Genomic DNA, 16,233 nt, shown 5'->3' with positions numbered 1-16,233 from the left:
GGGTATTGGGTTGCGTGTCTTACTTTTGATGCAGTCAGCATGGTAGTCAATGTACAGGTCCTTCTCTCCATTGTCTAGACGGGTTTTGAGTTCGATGCGGAGTGCACGGAGCGGGCACGTTGCTGTATGGTTAAGTCAGGGGGCGGCAACGGAGGTTTTTGTGGTTGGTGTTGGTTTTGGCGAGTGAGTTTATAGTGTAAATGAGTTTACGTTTGCTTGATTCATTTTTGCAAATGATCCTGCACAAGCGTGGGGCCACAGAGCCGTCTCTATTTTTAAGCTCTCGGTCAATGCGGGAAATGTCAAGTATTTCATCGCCGGAGATGGTTGATGCTTGGTAATCTCTGATGATGTTTGGACAGTTGTGATGTCATCATTGACAATGCTGTCTTCTAGTCCAAATAAGATGGCGTTTGGACGTTTCCGTTCACGCTCAACAGCTTCTCTGATGAGGATTGGGATATCAATATTTGTCTGGGTTGCGTTTATTTGTGGATTGGGTTTTGGATTGGATTGTGGTTGTTGGGTGGAGATGTGGTTTGTGGCTATTTGATGTTCAGGTTTTTGTGTTGTGTCTTTTTTTTCAAGGTTGGTTATTCTTTCTTTTACGGCGTCCAGGGATGCTAATATGGTGTTGAGGATGTTTTAATGGTTTCGATGGTTGAGGATGTTTCAATGGTTTCAATGTTTGGGGATGTTTTGATGGTTTCGCGGTATCATCTCTTTTAGACAGATCTAGTTTGGATATGCATAATTTGCATATGTTTTTAATTTTTCTTATATGTATCCATGTATTCATAACTATGTATACACTTATACTTATTATCTTGTAAACAATTGGCAAATCAAATAAATAAATAAATAAATAAAAACTTTTATCTCTCTTTTATTTATATTACTTTTATTTACATAAGCAGGAAACCAGACCTCCTGGAGCAGGGCTCTCCAACCTTGGCCGCTCTGGGGGACTTCAACTCCCAGAATTCCTCAGCCAGTAAAGCTGGCTGTGGAATTCTGGGAGTTGAAGTCCCCCAGACTTAAAGCGGCCAAGGTTGGAGAGCCCTGTCTTGGAGAATTCTTGATTTCAAATGAAAAAAGTGAGACCCCCGTGGATCCCCATCACTCCCGGATAGAAGGGCCCCCTCGGCGCCCCCACCCCGCTTCTCCCCCGATCCAAGCGGCCGCGGAAAGCGGTCCGCCCCGACGAGAAGACCCGGAGAGAGGGCGCGCGGGCGGATCTACCACCAGGCCGCCTCATCAAGATGGCGGCGCCCGACGGGGCCGCGCGAGGTTCTACGGCCCACCCCCACCCCGCTATGCTAATTCGCGGGCCGATCGGCCAGAGGCGGAACTACGCCTGCGCGGCCGGAAGCGCCCAGCGGGGCGGCGCGTGCGCAGAGCGTTCCACAGGGCGTGTCCGGCGCCTGCGCGCGGGTCACCGCGGGTCCCGAATACAAGATGGCGGCGGCGGCTGCCAGGGTGAGGCAGCGGCGCGATGGCGGCGGGAAGCTGAGCGACCCCCAGCGACCCCGGGCCCCGGCCGCAGGTGAGGGGCGGCACGCCGAGCTCCGAAGCCTTCCCTGGCGAGCAAAAGGCGCGGCGACGGGGCTCAGAAAGCTCCGAGCTGACGAGCCGCGGGCGGGAGGATGAGGAGGCGCCTCCTCCCCGCCGCCATCTTGGGCGCGCCCCCGCCTCGCCCACCGCCTCCACCGCGCGCGCCCCCGCCCGCCCGCCCCCCGGCCCGGCGCCCCCGCCCGCCCGCCCGCCCCCCAGCGCCGCCTCGCCCGCCCGCCCAGCTGGCCTCCCCGGAGCCCTCGGCAGCCGCCGTCCTCGCCGCCCAGGCAGCCTCCCGGCCGGCCAGCCGCTCCTGCTGCTGTGGGCGCTTCTGCGCAGAGCCGAGCGGCCGCCCCGGAAGGGAGGCAGGAAGGCGCCTCCGCTTGGCTCAGCCCCGCCGGAGCCTCCTGGGCGGCGGGACGGGCGCGCAGGGCGAGGCGGCCACGTGTGCCGGGCGGGAGCGGCGCCGTTGCCGCCGCCGCCGAGAAGGGGAGCCCTGCGGGCGGAAGAGGCGAGCGGTGGGGCGAGGGGCTCCGGCTCCAAAAGGAGCCTCGGCGTTTCGCCTCTCCCCCCCCACCCCCATGAGGCTGGAAGGCGCCTGGGAGGTCATCCAGCCCACCCCCTGCCCGGGGCGTCAACAGCAATGGCCCTTAGGCTCACATGCCGCCGCTTCCCGGCCCTTTGTGGGCCAGGGGGACGGGAGGCTGAGTCGGCCTGGAGCCGGTGGGGCTCGAACTGCTGGCGGTGGGCAGAGTCTCGGCCTGGCCTTTCAGCCGCGGCTCTTGAATGCCCAGCCCTGGCAGCCGGTTGGCCCTCGGCTCCCCCGGCTGCAGCTGCAGGACTCTGCAAAGGCGCTCAGACAGGGGACCTCAGCAGTGTGCAAATGTCAACACGTGTGTGTGTGTGTCTCCCCCCACCAAGGCCAGTCAAACCTTCAGCATTTGGACCACTGTGTGTCGTCCCCCCAGGGCTCTTAAATAAATCCCCCCATGACGCCCTTTGGCACCTTGAGGGGCTGCCCTGGGGTCTCCCCTGAGCCCTTCAGGCCAAAGGCACCAAGTTCCCTGTCGCTGCTCTGTTTGGTCAGCTGCGCCCTCAAATCCCACCACCGCCCTGTGCGTCTCTCCCCCCCGCGCCCCTTCTGCTTCCCCAAGAGGGCAGAGGCTTCGAATGCCCCCTCCCCAAGGGGTCTGTGGGTCCCACCCTCCGTAGCCACCTGCAGAGAGGACCAGAGCCGAGCAGGGCTTAGCCGCCGGGACGGAGAAGGGCAGGGAGCCAGGCTTAAGCGGGGAGATAAACCGACCAGGGCTTGGCACGCTTTCCTGGCGCTAGTGGAATCCGACAATCATCGCATCCTGCGCAGGGCCCCGGAGCGAGCGCTGTGTTGGTTCAGAGCCCCTGAAGCTGCCGGGGGAGGGGGCTTCTGGGGAAGGCTGGGTCTTCATTGGGGATCAGCCCCCTCCGTGCCAGGATTCTCCCGATTGGACAAGGGCAGATTTCGGATTCCCCGGAGGCTCCTGCGGCTGGCAGGTTTGAGCAGGTTGCCCGACGGTGCCAAGCGGTGCCCTGCCAGCGTTGCTCGCCTCGTGCCCAGGTTTGGCTGTGGGCAGGAGGCGTAGTTGATGCCGTTTCCGTGTCTCTCTGCAGTGCTGATGCTGCCGCAACATGGCCAATGAGAACCACGGCAGCTCCAGGGAGGAGGCTGCCCTCATGAGCCACTCTCCTGGCACCTCCCACCAGAACCAGCCGAGCTCCCCCAAACCCGCCCGTCTGGTGCAGGATTTGCCAGGTACTGCGCGGAGGCGGCTGTGGGGAACTGCTGACACGGGTGGCCCCAATGCCCGCCTACACCCCCCCCACCCCCCACCGCCCTCAATGACGCTGGGTGCTCTGGCCTCCCCCACAGATGAGCTGGTGCAGGCAGGCTGGGAGAAGTGCTGGAGCAAGCGTGAGAACCGGCCGTACTACTTCAACCGCTTCACCAACCAGTCCCTCTGGGAGATGCCACTGCTGGGGCAGCATGATGTCATTGTGAGTGTGGCTGGCCTCCCGGAGCGTCCCTCGGCTGCTGGCCCAGCTCCTTGGGGCGGGATGGGGAGCCCCAAGGCGCTGCTAACCGTTCTCTCTTTGGGGCTTCCTAGTCGGACCCTCTGGGTCTGAATGCCGCCCCCGTGCCTGCCGATGGGGGAGCCGGCGAAGCGGCCGCTGCTGCAGAAAGCAGGTTGTGGAAACGGAAGCTGTCTGAGGAGGGCCAGCCCAGCGGCAACCTTGCGAAAAAGGCCAAGGTAGGGAGCCCCCTCCTCTCTGGCCCGGGACGAGGGGCTCGGGAGGGCAGAGCCAGGAGGAGTTGAAGGCTGAGGGAAGCAGGGGGGGGGGCCGTGGGAGAAGATCTGGCTGCGAAAATCACCTGAAGAAGAAGAAGAGGAGCAGGAAACCCGCCCGGAAGCAGAGTCCAAAGCAGATCTCTTGAGAGGGAGCCCCCTTCACAGCTGCAAGATCCTGCTAGTTGGGCTTCTTAGGCTGGAAGCGTCACAATGAAAAGGAGGCCTACTTACTGTACGGCCTAAAGTTTGAAGTATAAAACGCACGGTTAAAATGCCTACAGGTGAAACCTACCTTTCCCAGAAACCGGGCACCTTAATTGCGTCAGCTGTCAGCTGCCGTGAGGTCCTGCTGATCAGGACACCAGAGGGCAGGTCTACGCACCCATGTGACGCCCCGGTCCCCAAGGGACCGAAGCCACCAGAGAGGCCCGCTTGCCCTTCAGAATGTCTCTGGGTGGCCTTGTCCCCAGAGGTTTCCCTGCTTTCTGCTTTTCCTCCCCTGGTTCTGCTCCTCCAGCCTCCCCGGTCAAAGCCAGCCTTCTTGGTGGTCTGCCTCAGAGGGCTGGCGTTGGCCGGTGGGAGAGGGGAGCGGGTGGGGCCCTAGGCTGGAGCCTGCCCCCCTGGCATAGCCCTCCTGGGAGCCTCCGTGGCTTCTCCCTTTCCTATGCCTGGAAGGTTCAGGCGTCCCCAGGAGTGGGCAAGCATCTCTTGGCCTCTGCTCTGCGGTTGGCAGTCCCCAGAGCTCTGGAGTTCCTCCCCCAGGGTAACGTGGCCTTGCTCCCTTCCAGGTGGAGGTGCCGGGAAACCCCGCAGCTCAGCCAGCCCCAAACGTTTCCAGCACTCCCGGGACGCCGCTGTTGAAGGCGTGGGGCGTCTCTCCCGAAGAGAGGCAGGCGGCTCTCTTGCGACCAACCGAGTGAGTCGGGCGGTGTTTCTGGGCAGGAGGAGACGAAGCTGGCCATCGGCCTCAAACGAACGCTCGCTTGGCTCTTCCCCCACCCTCCTGCCCTGTCCTGCTCGTTGGGTGGCGTTTTCTTTCTAGCTCTTTGGTGGCGTAAGTCTGACTGTTAAAATTTGCATGGCGGAGAGGATGGTTGATCCTCAGGAGAGGACAGAAGTCTGCCGTCTTCCTCGTCTGTGTGTGATCTTCGGCACTTGGGATTTATTTTTCACTTAAGCCGTTTGTAGAGCGCTCCCCGGGGTTTCTAGGCCGCGAGCGGAGGATTAAAACCGAAACGCGCACACCGGGGGAGCCCAGCCGTGGCCACTTTAAGACCCGGCTATGCTGGCTGGGGGATTCTGGGAGTTGAAGTCCACGGGTCTTAAAGTTGCCAAGATTGGACACCCCAATCCACAGGAACAATAATATATGCCCGAGATTTAAAAATCATTCTAGTCGTTAAAAGCGGCAACTAAATTAATGAACAAAAGAATTATTGTACTTTAAGAGAAGGAGATGCGTTACTAAAATACTAAAACGTTTGTGTTTCCCGTGATGAAGAGTCATTTATTTTGTTTATTGTTTTTTCTATTTTTTCTTTCTGTATATTTTTTCTTTCCTATATTCTTTTTTCCTATGCTTTTCTATTTTCTGTTTTACTTTTCTACACGGTCTGCTTTTTCTTACAATTTATATTAGTATTTGTTCCTTTTTCTTTTTTGGGGTTTATGTTTATTTATTGTTGTAGCCATTTTTCAAATAAAATTACAATTAACCCCCCTAAAGAGATCAACCAGTTAAGCGGGGAGGCTGACCGAACCTTTTGGGCCAAATCCGAAGGGCCGTCCCTGGCAGTCACAAAAACCTCGTTTCTGCTTATTGTTTCAAACCCCGTGTTTCTTTCTGCAGAAACAATCGTGTTTTGTCGTCGTGCGCCTTCCCTCCAGTTCAAACGTTCCCCTGTTTTTCCAGTTGTCCATTGCAAACCTGGAGTCTGCTTTAATGCTTGAGCCCAGCTAGGCATCCCGGCCTCTGATGGGCAGCATTTCTGCCACAATAGGTGGGCCTCGGGAGAAGTGCTTCCGCTAGCAGACAGCTGGGGTAGCGGTGAAGGCGCTTGGCTAGAAACCGGGTGGCTCTAAGCTCCAGACTCGCCGTGGGCAAGATGCCAGCGGGGTGACTTGGGCCTCTCTCGCAGCCCCAGGAAGCAGCGGCCAACGGCAGCCGCTTCTGGAGAACGTTGCCAAGAAAACGGCAGGGACTGTGGAGTCATCCGGAAGCAGGGAGGACTCCGGAGCCCAAAGCCCAGCCCGGGGTTTAATCAGGATCCATTCACCAGGAAGGAACAGGCGGCGTTCCAGGGGGCCTCCCTGCCCAGCCCGCGGTTGGGGCTGTGGGTGCCCTTCTTGTTAAACTCCCACAGCCCGTGGACTTCAGAATCGGCCTGGGGCGTTTCGTAGAACACGGCTTGTTTCGGGCGGGCGGAGCAAGCCGCTTGAAGGCCCGGCTGCCTTACTGGGCTCCTCTCCTCCGGCAGAGTCTACTGGGACCTGGACATTCAGACCAACGCCGTAATTAAGCAGCGGGCCCCGTCGGAAGTGCTGAGCCCTCACCCGGAAGTGGAGCTGCTCCGGTCCCAGCTGATGCTGAAGCTGCGGCAGCATTACCGGGAGCTCTGTCAGCAGCGGGAAGGTAACGGCTCCCCCTCCCCTTGGTGGGCCTTGGGGAGGGGTCCTTGGGGCTGAGCCCAGCTTGCCCCCCTCCCTGGCTCTTCCCTCAGGAATCGATCCCCCCCGAGAGTCCTTCAACCGCTGGATGCTGGAGCGGAAGGTGGTGGACAAGGGCTCGGACCCTCTGCTGCCCAGCGACTGTGAGCCCGTTGTGTCTCCCTCCATGTTCCGAGAAATCATGAACGACATTCCCATCAGGTAGGGCGGGAAAGAGGCGACGGGTGGGAGGGGCTGCCCCTCCCCTCCCCCCCCAGAGCCCAAGCTTCAGCCCTCCCCTTCCTCTGCCTCCCCACAGATTGTCCCGAATCAAGTTCCGAGAAGAAGCCAAGCGGCTGCTTTTCAAATACGCGGAAGCTGCAAAGCGGCTCATTGAGTCCAGGTAGGAGCCAATTTGGCTGTTTTGGGGGGACTGGAGTTCTTCCCAGAAGACAATCCAAGAGGGGAGGGAAGTGGCCCCAGAGAAGAGATGGCCGGAGCACCAGGACCAGCCCCTCCAGGCGCCGGTCAGATCGGCTGCTTGGCCTTCAGAGCGTGGGCCCGGGGTCAGCAGGCGTGGTGGAGGGTGGTCTGGGTCCCCAGGAGGAGAGGGAGGGGCGGGGGCTGCTTTCCAAAGAAGCCAGAAAGGACTCAGCCCAGAGAGTCTGTGGGAGAAAGAGGGTGAAGACGGCTCCTCCCTGCCCGTTCCCGGAGGGTGGGCTCCCCCAGGGTGGTCGCCTGCTTCAGTCTGGCAAGAGTCTGTATGTAGGTACGGAGCAACAAAGGAATCTGCTGGGAAGAATCGCCGCCTGTCCTCCTTGCGTTTTGGAGCCTGACGGCAGGTCTTTCTCTCGGTGTGCAGGAGCGCCTCTCCAGACAGCCGGAAGGTGGTGAAGTGGAACGTAGAAGACACCTTCAGCTGGCTGCGGCGGGATCGCTCGGCCTCCAAGGAGGACTACATGGTGGGTTGGCCTCTTTCTCCAGGCAGGCGGGGAGAGGTTGAGGCGGGGGCTGGGCTGGTTTGGAGCCCTCCCTTTAGGGGCAGATGGGCTGTATTTGACGTAGGTCCTCTGAGTATATGGACCTACGGGGATGGGGTGGTGACGCCGAGACCGTGAAAGGTCTCCAGCTCAGCCGTTGAAGACCCGAGTGCCACCAGACGGAGTGAGTGCCCGTCACTCGCTGCAGCTCCTGCCCACCTAGCAGTTCAAATGCAAAGAGACGAGGAAGTAGAGCATAAAAGCGTGTGGGGAAATAACAGCGTCCACGTTTCGCCACACACCGCCTGCTGCTGCTGCAGCATGGTGTCATTCTGGCCACGGGAACATTTCTAGACAACGGGGGCTCTTGGGCTTAGCAAACAGAGGTGGCACCGGCTCCTAAAGTTGGCCATGACTAGCAAGATAAAATGCACGGGAATACCTTCAGTACAGACTTCTTGTTAAAATGCGGATTTATTGTCAAGCTGTGACTCCCTGCCACGAGAATGTTCGCCTTGGGCAAAGGCAGCAGGAGGGGCCTGGCCCCCTTTCCCTGCTCCCCACTTCTGGGCCAGTAAGAGGAGCAATTAGACGTCTGTCGCCTATCCGGGAAGCTGCCGTTTCGAGGAAGGCCCTCCTCAGCGTCTTCACGCGATGCTTTGCAGCCCTTCCTCTGCGTTTCCCTCCCGGGTCTCCGGTTCAGGTTCACGCCCCTTCAGGCTGCCAGGAGCCAGTTGTGCCTAAGTCCCATCAGGTCTGGACTCGCCTGGGTGGGAGACTGGCATCCTCCTCCGCGGTTCACCCTTGTCGGGAGAGGAGCAGCCCCACAGCAGGCGTTGCTCAGGGCCTCCGTTGCTTCCCCCCCTGTGCAGGACCGGCTGGAGCACCTGCGCAAGCAGTGCGGCCCCCACGTCTCCGCCGCCGCCAAGGACTCGGTGGAGGGCATCTGCAGCAAGATCTACCACATCTCCCTGGAGTACGTCAAGCGCATTCGCGAGAAGCACCTGGCCCTCCTCAAGGAACACAGCATCTCCGGTAGCTGCCAGGGAGGAGGCCGGGGGGAGAGGGGGGAAGGAGGCCGAGCCGGGGCTCCCTTGAGGTGGGACGGATTCTGGGGTCTGGCTTGGGTAGCCTCTTGGCTGGGGAGGAGGCCCAGGGCGCCTGGAGTTAACCTCCCATCCTCCCCAGCTGAGGTGGAACCTCCCGACGTTCAGGACCGGCTGGTGTACTGCTACCCGGTGCGGCTGGCCGTCCCGTCGGCCCCCCTGCCCAGCGCGGAGATGCACGTGGAGAGCGCCTTGGTCTGCGTGCGCTACAAGGGCGAGGTGCTGAAAGTCAGCCGCAGCTACTTCAGCAAGCTGGTGCGCCGCTTTCGGGGACGGGGGGGCTTGGAGTCGGGGGGGAGACCCCTCCCCTTGGGCTGCCCTCACGGAGCCCCCCTCTGCCCCCCTCGCAGTGGCTGCTCTACCGCTACAGCTGCATCGACGACTCCGGCTTTGAGCACTTCCTGCCGAGGGTTTGGTGCCTTCTGCGCAGGTACCAGGTACGGCCGACTGGGATTGGGTGGGGGGGGGAGGGGGGCAGGAGGTCCGGCCTGGCCCTGCCCCGCTTCCCAGAGGGCTCCCGTCCGTCCCCCTCCTCAGATGATGTTTGGCATCGGGCTCTACGAGGGCACCGGCCTGCAGGGGGCGCTCCCGGTGCACGTCTTCGAAGGCCTCCACAAGCTCTTTGGGGTGAGCTTCGAGTGCTTTGCCTCCCCCTTGAACTGCTACTTCAAGCAATACTGCTCGGCCTTCCCGGACACCGACGGCTACTTCGGCTCCAGAGGGTGAGCGCCCACCCCGGGGAGGGGAGGGAGGGGGCACGGCCTGCTGGGCTGGGGAGGGTCCTGGCCGCCCTGGGCTACCGCCTCCTCCCCCTCCTCCCCCCGCAGGCCTTGCCTGGACTTCTTCCCCATCAGCGGCTCCTTCCAGGCCAACCCTCCCTTCTGCGAGGAGCTGATGGACGCCATGGTGACCCACTTCGAGGTAAGCCCTGGGGGGGAGGGCTGTGGGGGGGCAAGGGAGGGGCTCAGCCTTGCTGCCTCCCTCCTCCGCCCCAGAAACTGCTGGAGGCCTCCGGCGAGCCCTTGTCTTTCATCGTCTTCATCCCGGAGTGGCGGGACCCCCCGCCAACAGCCCTGACCCGCATGGAGCAGAGCCCCTTCAAGCGGCATCAGCTCGTCCTGCCGGCCTTTGACCACGAGTACCGCAGCGGCTCCCAGCACCTGTGCAAGAAGTAAGCCGGGGGCCCCAGCGGAACCTCCCAGCCCTGCCGCCTCCTCCCTCCCCCCAGCAAGAGCCCTGCGAGGTGGGCTGGGAGAGAGCCGGCTTTGGGGCCTCCCAGTTTCCCCCGGCTCCTTCCTTCCCCACTAGACCAACCGCCCTCCCTCCTCCCTTCCCTCCCGGGTCTGGGGAGCAGCTGCCCTGAGGGGCTCCCCCTGTTCCCAGGGCCAGACTGGCTGAGAGCCCCCAGGCAGGGTCGTCCCCTCCTCCCCCTCCCCACAGTTCCCCTGGAACCGTAGCCTGTCTCGGGGGTCCCTGGGCAGCCCCCCAACAAGGCTGCCCTGGCTGTGGGACTCCCTGCACGAAACCAGCCAGGAGCCCAGGGAGCCCCCAGAGGGGGTGCCAGAACACCACCCCCCCGGCTGGGCCTGCCTGCCTTGGGTGGACTTGGTGGTCCGTCTGCCCAGCGGACACTCCCAGGCCTCTGGCCCAGCGCTCTCCGGCCGGGCGGCCTTCTGGGTCCAGGTTCGGGGGGGGGCCTTTCCTGCAGGGGCCGTCCGGGTCCAAGCCGGAGGGCCTGAGCTCCACTCCCCCCTGGCCCTGCCCCGTGGAGAGCCAGCGCTGCCTTGGGTGCGGAAGGGGGGGGGCCTCTGAGCGTTCTGCCTTCTGCCGCTGCAGGGAGGAGATGTACTACAAGGCCGTGCACAACACGACGGTCCTCTTCCTGCAGAACAACGCCGGCTTCTCTAAGTGGGAGCCCAGCCCGGAGCGCCTGCAGGAGCTGCTCTCCGCCTACAAGCACTCGGGACGCACCCAGCCCACCACCCCGGCCGCCCCTCCCGCCCCGGACAAGGACCCGGAGCCGGTCCGGGAGCAGAGCACCAGCCGGGAGCCCACCCCAACTGAGGGCAGCCAGCGGAGAGGCCGGGAGGGGGGCCGCAGGAGAGGAGCAGCTGGGGGCCGGCCGGGAGGGGGCTGCAGACGCCCTGGGCTGGGCCCAGCAGAGAGGCGCCTGCTGCCGGGCCGAGCCTCCCCCAGCCGGGCCAGGAGAGCCTGGGGAGGGGCTGCTCTGCCCCCCGCACAGCAGAAGGGGGAGAGCAGGCGGGGGTGGGGGTGCCGGTGCACCGTCGGTCGTGTAAATACGTGTCCCTGTGGTGGTGACTGCCCTCGTGGCCTCCTCCCCCCTCCTTCCTCCTCCTCCTCCCTCCTTCCCGAGGGTCCCCGGGCCTAGGCCCAACCGGGGCCGTTGACTGGCCGTCGCAGAGCCGAGGACTTGGGTGCGCCCGAGCGGCTGGCCTGGGCAGCCCTTTTGGTCGTTGTCTTGTTTCCACCTGAGGCTCCCGGCTTCCTGGGGGTTTCGTTCCTGTTCTTTTTTTTTTAAAGGGTTTAATTTAACTATGCTAACCGTTTTATGACTTTTATGGATGGAAGAGTAAAGGAAAAATGTCTATTTTGGATTTTGTTTCTAGTTCTTAGGAACATTAAAACCAGCATTATCACCTGTCCTGGACTGGTGGTGGCTTTTCTGAGGGGAGGGTCAGGCGGGGGGCCCTTAGCCGTGGCCTTAGTGGTTGGCACCTGACGTGGCACCTTCTGGCCTGAGGTGCCAACAGGGCAGGGAGACTCTCGGCCGGCTTGGACGCCAGGTTTCTCTCCCCCCCGTTTCCTTCTGGGACCCCCAGCGCTCCCTCCTCCCGTCAGCCCCATTTCCGGGCTGGGGAGCCCAGTGGGGGGAGCACGAGGTCAGGTCTTCCTGGGGGGGTCAGGGGGGGCAAACAGGCCTCTCCACGGACTCCCCGTGGCTGACACGGAGGCTGGGTGGCTGCCCAGCTCGCCCAGGATCCAAGGGGGGGAGGGAATCTGGGCCGTGCCCATCCGGTCCCAGAACCCCCCCAAGGCAGAGAGAGGCGGTCCTGGACTTAGGACCACAATGGGGCCAAGCAGGACAGCTCCTAAGTGAGTCCTGCCCCATTTTACGTCTTCTTTCCCCCCAGTGCTGCTGTTCACTTAGAACGGTTGCTAAATGAACGGTCGTAAGTCAAGGACGACCTCCCGCCTCCCCTCCTGCATTTTGCAGGACAGCCTGGGTGGACCTTTGAGGGGCTTTGGGCTCAGGCCTCTGGGGGTGGAAGGCAGCCCCTCCCCGAAAGCGGGCGGGGGTCTTCCAAGAGGAAGCATTGCCAGAGGTCCCCTCTTGGGCGCCGGGAGGGTGTGTGGTGGGTACCCTTTAGGTGGGCTGCGTGGCTGCATTCCCAGCCCTGACCCCCACCCGGCACTCTCCCGCCTGGTGGGTCCCTGTGGGTTGGGGTCCCAGATGCTCATCCCCCCAGCGGCCTTTCGAAGGCCGGTTGAGCGCCCCTGGCAAAGGACTCCCTCCCTCCGACAGACACGCCATGCAGGGGGAGGAAGGGGGCCCCTTCCGCCAGAACAAAAGGCCTTTGAAATGCACCCCCCAACCTGTGGCCCATCGAGCTCTGATGCTGGCCCAAAATACCCTCTTTTAAGCCAGTGGAAATTTCATTTTGTTATCCAGGGAGGACAGGACATTCACACGTTGGCAAAATTATTTAGAATAGATTAACAGAGTTGGAAGGGACCTTGTAGGTCATCTAGTCCAACCCCCCACCCACCCAAGCAGGAGACCCTACACCATTTCTGACCAATGGCAGTCTAGTCTCTTCTTGAAAGGCTCCAGGGATGAAGCTCCCACAACCTCCGAAGGCAACTTCTGTTCCACTGGTTGATTGTTCTCCCCGTCAGAAAATTCCTCCTTGTTTCCAGGTTGAATCTCTCCTTGTTTCAATTTCCATCCATTATTCCTTGTCTGACCTTCAAGGGCTTTGGGGAGAATAGCTTGACTCCCTTCCTCCTCCTCTCTGGGGCGGCCCCTCGGGTATTGGGAGAGGGCTCAACGTCTGTCAGTGGGTGAATGAAACCCTCATGCAACCCTCGCTGAAGGCCAGGATCCCCCCTGCTGGCTCAGCCGACCCCCCTTTGGAGCCCAAGAGGAGGGGGAAGCCCCTCCAGTGGGGTCTGGCTGGTGCGGCCTCCTTCCGAAGCCCCTCCATCTTCTCTGGGATGAGCTGAATGGGGGGCGGCTGGGACACCCCCCCACCCTCCGACCTCCTTCTCCGCAGCTGCTGGACCTTTTCCCCTCGGAGCTTCCCCCGCAGGACGCGGTCCACGCTACGCAAACCCTCAAGGTGGGGGGGGTTTCTGCGGTGCTTGTGCCCCCTCCCTTCCCATCTTTGGCCGCTGGGTCGGGCCTGGGTCTCCCGCCTGGCATCTCCTTCATTCCGGGGGCTCCTGAAATCCTCTCTTCCGTGGAAGGGCAGCAACAGGTGGAGACGCGGGTCGGGGCTAAATGTTGTCCTGTGAAGGGCAGAAAAGGGGCTGCGGGGAGCGGGGCGGGGGGGCAGCGTTGGTGACGCAGCTGCCTTGTCAATCCTGCATTCGGGATCGGGAGCTCTTTCCCGCCGAGTGTCTGAAGCGAGTGACACGGATTTTCTCCCTTAGAGCCCCGCACATTGATTTCCCCCGCAAACGAAGCCGCTGCACCCGCTTGGGCGGGGGGGCACGTAGCAGGCGGAGGTCCCTCCTGCCCACCGGTGCCTGAAACCCCCCGCCCCTTTCCCGCTCCGGGAGCAAGGAAGGGAGCGGGCCGGGGTCGACCGGCCTCGGGGGGGAGGGGCTCGGTCCCGAGCGAGCGTCGCCCCCACCCGGCTCGGTCCGCGTCGTCCTGGCAACGGGGAGGCGGATGCCCGTGGCCCGGGAGCGCCCAGCTGGCGCTGCGGCAGTCCCTGCGAGGCGGCCGGGCGGCCGGTTCTCTTCGCGCCTGCGGCGAGGTAAGCAGGCAGGCGGCAGACCCAGCCCGGGGTCCCTGCGGGCCGAGGGAGGGAGGGAAGGCGGGGGCTCTGCGGTCTTTCAGGCGACGCTCCTCCCACCTGGGTTTCAGCGGTCCGGTTGCGCCTCAGGGCTGAGCCGCGGGGTGGGGGGTGGGGGGTCTCCCTGGGCGAGGAAGAGGGTGCGGGGCTGAGGATGCCCAGGTTGCCCGCCTCGCGCCCCCCCATCCCCAGGTCCTTCCCGGGCAGACTCGGAGCGCCCCCCTTTCCTGCAATGCGGGCTGTGGGGACGGGGGTCTCGGGCGGGCCAGGCTGTGCCCGGGCCAGCTTCAGGGAGGGGCCTCTCCGGCCGAGGGCCCGGAGCCTTCCTGCCAGTGGGGGCGCCGCTAAGGACCGGTTGCTGTGCGGGCGCGGAGGAGGAGCGTGTAGGGTGCCCGGCGGGATCGGGCCCCGTCGCCGGGCTCTTTCCTGGAGGTCGGCCTGCCGCCGCCCAGCGACCCCCGGGGCCCCTTCCGAGGCAGCAGAAGAACCGCCGGGGGCTTCCGCAGCGCCCCTGACGCCCCTTTGCTTTCTGTCCCCTGCAGGCGCCGCCCGCCCCGCCTCCCTCCGGGCCCGCCATGTCCCGCCTCCCGAGGGCCCAGGGCGGGGAGCGGGAGCAGCCCCTCGGCCGGGCGGCCCCCGAGACGGAGTGCGGCATCTGCTGCGAGAGCTTTGACGGGCGCGGCCGGCGGCCCAAGGTGCTCGGCTGCCGCCACCAGGTGTGCGCCCGCTGCCTGCGTCGGATGGCGGAGGCGGGCGGCTCCCCCGGCCGCCTCTGCTGCCCCTTCTGCCGGCAGGAGACGGCCGTGCCGGGCGAGGACGTGGCGCGGCTGCCGGACAACGGGCGCCTCTTGGCGCTGCTCTGCAAGCCCCCGCCGTCCCCGGAGGTGCTGCTCTGCCCCGGCGGGCTGGAGCCCTTCACGGACGGCAAGCACCGCTCCTCGGACTGCCTGGTCATCACCCTGCTGGAGGTCCCGGAGGAGGCGGCGGCCGCTCCCGAGGCGCTGGACCTGGTGGACGTGATGCGCTTCTACCGACCGCCCAGCTTGGCCTCCTTGCCCTGCCACGGCCCGCTGCCCCTCTGCCGGGCCTGCGGCACCCAGCGCGCCTTCCCGCGGTTCCTGCTGGGCCTGCTGGGCCTGGTCTACTTCAGCTCCCTGCCGCTGGGCATCTACCTGCTGCTGGTGGAGCGCCCCAATCTGGGCCTGGGCCTGGTCAGCCTGGTGCCCTCCACGCTGCTGCTCTGCGTCTTCTACAGCCTCTGCCAGTGCCTCTGCCAGGACATCTTCCACTTGCCCGCCTGAGCTGCCTTGGGAGGCCGCCCCCCACGCCCCTTGCCCTTCACACAGACCCCCTGCTCTGCCCCCAGGGCCTGCCAGGCCCCCCTCCTGGCCCCCACTTCACGGCAGGGGGCGGGGTGGCTTCCGTTCCTGAAGGAGGCCACCCAGGTGGCAGAGAGGATGCCCTGGCGAACGGCCTCCTCCTCTCTCGCTTGGGGATGCCTTTGTCAGCTGGAACAGCCCACCCGTTTGGGGCTCAGATGGACAACGGCGCAGGGGGCCTTGCAGGCCAAGAAGAGCCTCTGAAGCAGCCCCAAGGAACCATTCCTGGCCCCAGAAGCTGAACCTCCATGCCTAGTGGCAGTGTACCTGACAACCACACCCCGTATTGCAGAGGGCGTCCTCCCGCTGCCTTTCAGGATGAGGAGACTTTGGGAAAAGCTGGAGCTGGTGGACAGGAGGCCGATGCCCCAGGGGATCCCTCTGGATAAAGGCCTCTCGGGGGAAGGAGAAGAGCCTGTTGCTTCCTCACCCCGATGGGGCTGCGGGTGGCAGGTCTGGGCGGGAAGGAAACCTGAGCAGGAACCTGGAGGAGGCCCTGCCTGTCTCGCCTGGCCGCCCTTCCCAGCTCCTGGGCAGCATTCGCACCCCGACCCTGCCACCACTCCCCAGAGGTTGCGCCAGGCTGGGCAAGTCCTTGATGCAGCGGAGGAGGTGTGCCAGGGCCCTCCTGAGAGCGCTCCCCCCGTTGCTAAAGGAAGGGCCTCAAGTGGGGGTGCCAGAGGCCATCCAAAAGTCCCCTGGCGATTCAGCTCAAGGCTCTGCATCTTTCCTGGAACACCCCCCGGGTTTGTCTGGCTCCTTTCCCCTGGGGCAGCAGAAAGGGAGGTGGGGGCTCCCTTCTTTTCCGGCTGAGCACTCAGGGCACCCCTGGAATCCCGTGTCCCAGCATCCCCTCCCCCGGAGGTCCCCTTCAGGAAAGCAATCAGGGCCTCCAACACTGCCAAGGCTGATCAAGCTGCCAAATCCCAGGCTCAGAAGGGACCCTTGAGGACATCCAGGCCATCCCCACACAACGCAGGAGGGCATCCCAGGGGCAAGGGAGCTCAGCCCCCCCTACTCTTCAGGCCCACTAACCTCTTGCCTTCCTCTGGCTGAAGGTCCTTCTGGGCGCTGCCCTGTGGGAGGCTTTGTGGGGGCTTCCACACAGCCCCTCCCTGAGCCACTCAGTTTCCGCCTGGGAGGAGCAGCTGAAGGAGGCAGAGGAGCCGGTGGGGGTCGTGAGCTGAGGCTGCCCTGGGAAG

General features: G+C 63.4%; 2 protein-coding genes across 2 annotated transcripts; both read left to right on the top strand.

Moving 5' to 3' along the window:
* Window positions 1-1,432: 1,432 nt before the first annotated feature.
* Window positions 1,433-11,271, top strand: PCIF1 (phosphorylated CTD interacting factor 1). Its single transcript, XM_087959076.1, has 16 exons — window positions 1,433-1,546; window positions 3,202-3,343; window positions 3,461-3,585; window positions 3,696-3,839; window positions 4,667-4,794; window positions 6,356-6,510; window positions 6,599-6,746; window positions 6,844-6,927; window positions 7,387-7,486; window positions 8,377-8,539; window positions 8,693-8,865; window positions 8,961-9,047; window positions 9,148-9,332; window positions 9,438-9,531; window positions 9,606-9,781; window positions 10,447-11,271. Exons 2-16 carry the CDS (start codon window positions 3,220-3,222, stop codon window positions 10,997-10,999), a joined length of 2,439 nt encoding a protein of 812 aa, XP_087815202.1. The 5' UTR covers window positions 1,433-1,546; window positions 3,202-3,219; the 3' UTR covers window positions 11,000-11,271.
* A 2,231-nt stretch (window positions 11,272-13,502) lies between these two features.
* LOC113427140 (E3 ubiquitin-protein ligase RNF182-like) lies at window positions 13,503-15,713 on the top strand. The gene is made up of 2 exons (XM_087959079.1): window positions 13,503-13,613; window positions 14,195-15,713. Exon 2 carries the CDS (start codon window positions 14,228-14,230, stop codon window positions 14,951-14,953), a length of 726 nt encoding a protein of 241 aa, XP_087815205.1. The 5' UTR covers window positions 13,503-13,613; window positions 14,195-14,227; the 3' UTR covers window positions 14,954-15,713.
* The last annotated feature ends 520 nt before the right edge of the window (window positions 15,714-16,233 follow it).

Source organism: Notechis scutatus, chromosome 3 (genome assembly GCF_049901735.1).
Source record: "Notechis scutatus isolate UNSWTSFEM ecotype Mainland chromosome 3, rNotScu1.2, whole genome shotgun sequence".
Classification (NCBI taxonomy): Eukaryota; Metazoa; Chordata; class Lepidosauria; order Squamata; family Elapidae; genus Notechis; species Notechis scutatus.
This window is presented reverse-complemented; position numbering and strand designations above follow the sequence as displayed.